Source organism: Triticum dicoccoides, chromosome 1A (genome assembly GCF_002162155.2).
Source record: "Triticum dicoccoides isolate Atlit2015 ecotype Zavitan chromosome 1A, WEW_v2.0, whole genome shotgun sequence".
In the NCBI taxonomy this organism is placed as follows: domain Eukaryota; kingdom Viridiplantae; phylum Streptophyta; class Magnoliopsida; order Poales; family Poaceae; genus Triticum; species Triticum dicoccoides.
In genome coordinates, this window is record NC_041380.1 from 314,688,159 (window position 1) to 314,696,094 (window position 7,936).

A 7,936-nucleotide genomic window follows, 5' to 3' on the forward strand; every position below is an offset into this window, starting at 1 on the left:
CATACACCAGATCAATTGTTAGCCGTGTGTGCCGCCCCTCCACCGTTTACACCCCCGATCATATTTTCGTAGTGCTTAGGCGAAGTCCTGTGGAGACCACTTCATCATCACTGTCACCACGCCGTCGTGCTGACAGAACTCATCTACTACCTCGACGTCTTGCTGGATCAAAAAAGCGAGGGACGTCACCGAGCTGAACGTGCGCAGAACGCGGAGGTGTCGTGTGTTCGGTACTTGATCGGTTGACGTGACAAGAAGTTCGACTACATCAACCACGTTGTGAAACGTTTCCGCTTACGGTCTAAGGGTATGTAGACACACTCTCCCCCTTGTTGCTATGCATCTTCATGGATAGATCATTGCGTGTGCATAAAAGTTTTTTTGTTTTCCATGCAATGACTCCCAACATTTATATGTTGCATGTTGATCTACGTAGTTTCATCGTGTTGCATGCTTTTATATGAATTTAGGCTAAACAGCTAAGGACCACGCTTACAAACGGGGGAAATGAGGGATGCCTGGTCACTGTCCGCTGACGCGTCCGGACGGGTTCACGACGTATAGAGCCTTAAAATTTTGTAAGCTGTCCGGTGACCGCCAAGATGTTAACAAGGTTCTATTTTTTTTTAATACATCACGGCGGATTATCTTGTGGGAATGGTGGAATACCTTGTCAATTTTTCATCTCCTTTAACAAGATGCGACTTTATGTTTATTCGCAAAAAAGAGAAAGAGATGATACTTTATGCATCACTTCAGTTTTGGCATCTCTACACTTTTGCCAGTCTACGATGCAGCTAAATATTCTGAAATCTTACCAAAACAGGAATGAGAAAAATTGAATGTAGAGCTGAAAGGCATCGCTTCACTTCAAATTGAGCATCTCTAACACTTTCTCTAGTCCATGTCACAGGACATCCCGTATTCCTGGACCCTTCTCAAGTGCAACGGAGAGCGTAATTAAGTTCACCGTAGGAGACAAGACCAGCAGAGAATTTTATATTTGACAGTTCAAACTACTGTGGTGATGGCAGCTTTGCTTAGCTAAAGCACTGCAGGCAGTGTTAAAAAAAAAGGCACTGCATGCATTTAACCAACTTCAAACCATCGGTACTCACTTAACACCAAATTTAACACCTAATGCCGTACTTAATTATCTTTTTAACCTTTTTACTTCTGCAATCTCATCACGCGGCGGAATCATCTGGAGACTTTTTTTTTTCACTTTCACCTTTCACCTTTCGTTCACCCCCTTTTCTTCTCTCTTGGAGAACGGGGAATAGTTGGTTTTAACACAAGACAAACCAATAAAACAAGAATGGGTACAGATATTACCACGTGGTAAATATAAACAAATACTCATCCATCACACATTTGGTATTTCTCAGTACAAGAGTACTGGTATTTATACAAGTTAAGTCCGTGTGCCTTTCATTTGAAATCCTGAGCCCCTCCTGGCGACAAGAAAAACCCCTGTCCAATGAGAGGGAGCATGATGAAGAAGGGCAAGTGGTCCAAGGAAGAAGACAATCTGATCAAAAACCACATTGAGAAGTATGGCATTGGCTGTAGCTGGCAGGGATTATCCAATACTTTAGGTTTGATTTCTTCTCCACAGCTGCCCTTGCATGCATTCATATCTGTTTGAGTTCTTGATGATGCCGATAAATCAATCTACTCAAATAAGCAGAAAGCGTCGCTAAATTGTAAGGCTGTAGTTTGTTTGCTTGCAAATGATTTATGCCGTTTCTTATGGCGGTGTTAGCGTAATCAAAGTATATAGGCACGCAACACTGCTATTTACTGCAATTCCTTATGCGTGCGCAGTTAAGACTGCGGAGATTTGTCCAATTTTTATGATCCCTTACCTTTCTTTCGTAGCATTCTCGGTACTAATTTGATCAATCCCCGAACAATTGCTTGGATAGTTTCATACTAGCAATATTTCAGTCAGGAGCTGGTCTGCACCCGATTCCTTCAGAAAAACCAATAGCGTAGTACACAGAGACAATTAATTTGCTCTCTCATTTTTGACATGATCATGGCAAAGTGTCGCCTAAGCAAATCATTTATCACTCGCTACTGTGTCTGAATCATCATTCCTGAGAGAAGTTTGTTGGTGGATCGCAGGGCTTCGGCGCTGCGGCCGGAGCTGCCGCTCAAGGTGGCTGAACTACCTCCGTCCGGGGCTGAAGCACGGCAACTTCACGCCGGCCGAGGACAGGATCATCTGCGAGATGTACAGAAAGAAAGGAAGCTGGTGAGTGAGCCTCGCACCCAACCCATTTCTACTGCTCTGCTTTCCAGTCTCGATCGCTTGATAATCAGATGAAATGTGCACTGATTTGTTGCTCGGATCAATTTTTTCAAACCTCGTCTTCTGCAAGTGCTGAGTGTTGTTGCATTCCGTCGCTGGTTCACTGATCTGCTCCTGTCGGCATTTGATCGAACAGCTGGTCCGTCATCGCCGCCGAGCTCCCCGGGAGGACGGACCTCGCCATCAAGAACTACTGGAACAGCACGCTGAAGAAGCAGTTACCCCGCAAGGCGAGGAGCCGCCGCCGCCGCCGCACCGGCGGCACGAGCTCGTCGTGCGACGCCACGAGCCTGGACCTCGCGCTGGTCGTCTACGACGAGGAGAGCACCAGCGGCACCGCGCGGGACCTCCCACTGGTCGTGTGCAACGAGGATGACAGTGCCACTGCCACCACGGCGGGGCACCTCCCTCTGCTCGCGTACAACGTCAACGAGGCGAGCTCCACGGCTGGGTCCTCGTCGAGCCACGCCGGCGCCGTCTCGGCCGGATCGCCGGTGCAAGCGCGTGCCCAACCGCCGCCGCTGCCCGCCGCCGCCGCGAACGAGGAGCCGATCGCGGCGGTGCCGGTGAGCGGGCCGGTGAAGATGGAACAGCGGACGCCGCCACCGCCTGCTGATGAAACCAGCGAGGAGATGGACGTCGACTGCCGCCTCATGTCTCCGCTCCCCCTGGGGCTCATGGAGCTGCCGGACCTTCCCTCCATCGCCATGGATCTGCCTCACATTGCCGGCTTCGACGACATCGACAGCCTCCTCTCCTACTTTGACCACTGATCTTAGCGTAGCAGCAACGAAATGGGATGAAGCCGATTCAGGAGTAGCCGTGTTTTAGGTCAGAGTTTGACACTTACTGTAGTTGTTAGGATTGGACGTTGGGTGCATGAGTGACTCTGTTATTCTGAAATTTGAAGACCATATGCTAATCTAATTCTGGAACAATTGCTTTTCGTGTATATCTTATCTGCTAATTCGCCCATATTTTGTATTACTACTAGTAACTGCAAATGTTCTGATAAAAGTATCCCCTGTTGCTGTTTCTCATATAAACCAATCTATGCCAAACTATGTATGAATTCAGCAAGCAGGCTTCACAGTATCCAGCTGCACAGTCTTACTTGCAACCTATGAACAAATGAAAGAACAACAGATGAATGCTGCCCAAGTCTACTGGCCAGAGCTGGTGTCTTCTGAACCATGGTGTGGCATGAGATTCAGGTACTGGAGTATCTGACTTCCTTCTTCTTGGGGTGCGGAGCGACAATTTTCGGCGCATCGACGTGCATCCGCAGGGAGCTGAACTCCAGAGCCAAGATGGGCCTGGATAGCAAGACCAGGAGGCTTTGTTTTTGCGCGTCTGAATCCGATGATCCGGTGCTGCTGTTCATGCCGTCAGAACACTCCTGTGGTTCAGCGGTTTTAGGGCTCCAGATCTTAGCTGGACTCACCGGCCGCACCCTATGCAAGAGAACACACACACCTGTGGTTAGAAAGGCACATAAAAAAAGAGCAATGTGCATCAGAGGGCATATGCTGAGAATTTAGGAGTGCAACCACCTGCACTCTACTTTGCAGGAGTACTTGAGAAGCTCAGGATGGTCCTCTGTCTGGCCGCTGAAATTCACAGCACAAGTTCAGTTCAGGTTTTGAGAATGGTGCCTTGTGCAGGCATTGGTTGGGACTTCAGCGGTTATCTTCTGGAGAAACATGCAGATGCAGGTTCTCTAGTTTGGTTTAAAAAAAGCTAACCTGAAGCTTGGGAGGGACATTTTGATTGCCGGACCCATCCACTTGCTGCGTTTATGTGATCCTCTTGACCCTTCTGCATAATTAGTAGGTGAAAAGATGGCACTGAATTAAAATGGTCAAGTTCTATAAGTTCCTTTTTTTAGAGCTTTAGAGTTGAAATTCTTAAGACATGTTGTAAGATAAGGCTTGTAACTTGACCTTGTAAGATGCATTCCAGTAAAGTGGTCATTAAGACTTCAAAATCGTTCCAGTAAAATACTACCTCTGTTTCTAAATGTTGAACTGCCAAACCGTCTTGCATTTAGGAACAAAGGGAGTAGATCATAAGGGTCGATGCATTTAACATAGAACAAGTTATAAATTACCGTTGAGAGGCAGACTGATGTTGCACAAATGCCTTGATGATGAGCCCGAGGCCTCCTTGATCTCAATGCGCCGGTAATTCTCTTGCTTGGAGAAGCCTGAACCCATTCCGAGAATGTTGAGGAAGTTGTTTGGTTTATTTCTGAGCGTAGAATCTTCGGTCTATCCTCCATGTGAGCAAAGTTGACGTTACAAGTTTTTTTTTTTTTTTGAACAACACGTTACAAGTTAACATTTGTCAAAGCTAATGACAGAACAAAAGTGCTGTGAGTACCTGTGAGAATGCCGCGACATGGCTTGGAAGCCCTACTTCCTGCATTAGCGACAGTGACAGTAATTAGGAAAATAGCAGTACTAGCAGAGAAGAATTGGCCTGAACCAGGAACGAATCATAGATGGACACTGTTGGCAGTTTGGCACCTTGCGTCCATGCCGGCAGGCTTCAGCGCTGTTTACTAGCACCCGGGCAGCCCACCTGTTACACAGGTTCAGACAGCAAATCAGCAGAGTGCACAACTACGGCCGCTTTCTTTTTTAATGAAAAGAAAAACTGAAGAGGATAGATGGCATCGCATCACTAATTAAGCAAGTTATCTTAGGCGTCGGCGGGTAAGTCAGAGGGTTAATCCAAATGGATTCCAGATGGGCAGCACGGTTGTCCATGCCAGAGGGAGCAAGCACAGCGAGCGGATGAGATAATTAATGGTTGCTGGTTTAACACAAGTGGAGGTCAAGCACAGTGAACTGATCAAGTGGGCGTTGTTTACTGAGGAGCTCAGGCACAGTGAACTGATGATACTGATCAAGTGGGCGTTGTTCCTTGTTTTGTAATGCAAGTTGTGCCAGTTGATCGATTCTATTCGCATTCCCCAAGCAGGCAATCACTCACTAGTGGAATTAGAAGCGATTAAACTAGGACAAAAGAAGAAGAGCAACTCACGCGCAGGAAGTCGGCGGATTCCACACAATGCCGGCGATCACCACCAGCTGCGAAGCAAAGCTCGTCAGAAAACGTATGGAGGAACGAGGAGATGGAATGGGGCCAGGCAGGGAGGGGAACCTCGTCGAACTGGCCGGCGGGGCTGTCGTGGTAGCGCGCCAGGAACATGCCGCCGAGCGTGTAGCCGAAGGCCTCCACCAGGCGCAGCTCCTTGGGCACGAACGCCCGCGCCGTGGCCGCCTTCACCAAATGCAGCTGGTACAATGCGCTGCAAGGCACACGCACACCAAAAGAATCAGTCGCCCGCCCCCAGCTCCACCTACACCATCCATGGTGAACGGGAGAGAAAAGAAGAGGAGGGGAGGCACTTGCCTGCCCTTGAACACCCACGGCGGCCCGTGCCGGTACCCGGCGGCAGGCTGGTCGTCCTCGGCCTCCATGGATGGATGTGGCAGCTTCCTCCGTGCGAGAGGCCAGGCACTGACTGGTCGATCAAGCAGCTCAAGAAGAGCTGGGGAGGGGACCAGCGCTGCTTGGGTTTTCTATGCGAGGAAGGAAGAAAGGAGGAAGCTGGCGATGAATGATGGAGAGTAATGAAGTGATGCTTGGGATGCTGCGGGTGCAGGGGATCTCTCTCTCTCTCTCTCTCTCTCGCCTTATCCGGTGTACAGAGGGCGCTGGTTTAGAGGCCGGGCGGGGGGCGACGGTGATGTCATCGTCGCTTCGAGATCCATGAGGGGCCCCATCGACTGACCGAGCCCCTGATTGATGCCGGAGGTGTGTGTGGCTGGCGGCCGTTTGCTGCTGCGGTTTCCGTGGCTCGAGTGAGAGTGACAGTGACACGGGGAAAGGGACGGCACTGTGTTGTGTCTGTTGTGTGGCTGCTTGGTTTGGTTGGGATGGTAAACAGCGTCACGCGTGCGGGTGCAGGTGCAAGTCACCGGCACCGGCTAGGGGGATGCACCGGCAGGGTGATCGTCGTTGGACGGCGAGCATTTGACAAAGAATATTGATTGATTTCTCTGCGGATGACAATGATCCATGTGCAGTAAATCTTCAGAGGATGCCTCACAAATTGCTTCACATGATACCGGGGGTGTTTGCTCATTTGCCTAGATTATTTATTAGTTGGGCACTTCATTGTTTGCCCCACATTACTTTGTTTCCTCCATAAACCAAGAAATGACATGGATACCACCGTGGCATTTTTGCAATTTCTTTCTGATCTTCTATCAACCTTGCTAGACCCAGCCCAACGAGCTTGATCTATTTCGTCTCGCTCGTTCGTTCCCGCTCTTTTTTTAGAAAGAAGACTGTGGCGCCCGGCTTTAAATTAATAAAGCCCTTACAACCAGCGATACAACACAACATAACACAACATGACACCACACAATAAAGACAAAAAGAGAGAAAAACACAGGCAAGATACAAGGGTGCTCAAGAGCAACAACAAAGCCCAGACACACAAGCAATGAGGCATTGGAGTCCTCAACCATCATCAGAGGACCGGAGCGAACAAGGAGGCTAACTCGAGAAGGATATCATCCGTCAACAGAGGTGAAGGAAATATGCCCTAGAGGCAATAATAAAGTTGTTATTTATATTTTCTTATATCATGATAAATGTTTATTGTTCATGCTAGAATTGTATTAACCGAAAACTTAATACATGTGTGAATATATAGACAAACAAAGTGTCCCTAGTATGCCTCTACTAGACTAGCTCGTTAATCAAAGACGGTTAAGTTTCCTGACCATAGATATGTGTTGTCATTTGATAAACGGGATCACATCATTAGGAGAATGATGTGATGGACAAGACCCATCCGTTAGCTTAGCATAATGATCGTTAAGTTTTATTGCTATTGCTTTCTTCACGACTTATACATATTCCTTTGACTATGAGATTATGCAACTCCCGAGTACCGAAGGAATACCTTGTGTGCTACCAAACGTCACAACGTAACTGGGTGATTATAAAGATGCTCTACAGGTATCTCCGAAGGTGTTTGTTGGGTTGGAATAGATCGAGATTAGGATTTGTCACTCTAAGTATCGGAGAGGTATCTCTGGGCCCTCTCAGTAATGCACATCATGATAAGCCTTGCAAGCAATGTGACTAATGAGTTAGTTACGGGATGATGCATTATGGAATGAGTAAAGAGACTTGCCTGTAACGAGATTGAACTAGGTATGAAGATACCGACGATCGAATCTCGGGCAAGTAACATACCGATGACAAAGGGAATGACGTATGTTGTCATTACGGTTTGACCGATAAAGATCTTCGTAGAATATGTAGGAACCAATATGAGCATCCAGGTTCCGCTATTGGTTATTGACCGGAGATGTGTCTCTGTCATGTCTACATAGTTCTCGAACCTGTAGGGTCTGCACGCTTAACGTTCGATGATGATTTGTATTATGAGTTATCTGTTTTGGTGATCGAAGATTGTTCGGAGTCCCGGATGAGATCACGGACATGACGAAGAGTCTTGTAATGGTCGAGAGGTAAAAATTGATATATTGGACGATAATATTTGGACACTGGAATGGTTCCGTAGTGTTTTGG

General features: G+C 47.8%; 2 protein-coding genes across 2 annotated transcripts; one reads left to right on the forward strand and one right to left on the reverse strand.

Moving 5' to 3' along the window:
• Window positions 1–1,451: 1,451 nt before the first annotated feature.
• Window positions 1,452–3,226, forward strand: LOC119270518 (myb-related protein P-like). The gene is made up of 2 exons (XM_037552524.1): window positions 1,452–2,260; window positions 2,454–3,226. Exons 1-2 carry the CDS (start codon window positions 2,238–2,240, stop codon window positions 3,088–3,090), a joined length of 660 nt encoding a protein of 219 aa, XP_037408421.1. The 5' UTR covers window positions 1,452–2,237; the 3' UTR covers window positions 3,091–3,226.
• Window positions 3,227–3,241: 15 nt separating this feature from the next.
• Window positions 3,242–6,005, reverse strand: LOC119270507 (protein NEOXANTHIN-DEFICIENT 1-like). The gene is made up of 9 exons (XM_037552513.1): window positions 5,738–6,005; window positions 5,486–5,633; window positions 5,366–5,412; window positions 4,846–4,900; window positions 4,700–4,738; window positions 4,428–4,587; window positions 4,063–4,135; window positions 3,871–3,927; window positions 3,242–3,771 (listed from the first exon to the last, which is right to left on the reverse strand). The coding sequence occupies exons 1-9, from the start codon at window positions 5,803–5,805 to the stop codon at window positions 3,528–3,530; spliced, it is 891 nt and encodes a 296-aa protein (XP_037408410.1). The 5' UTR covers window positions 5,806–6,005; the 3' UTR covers window positions 3,242–3,527.
• Window positions 6,006–7,936: the final 1,931 nt, after the last annotated feature.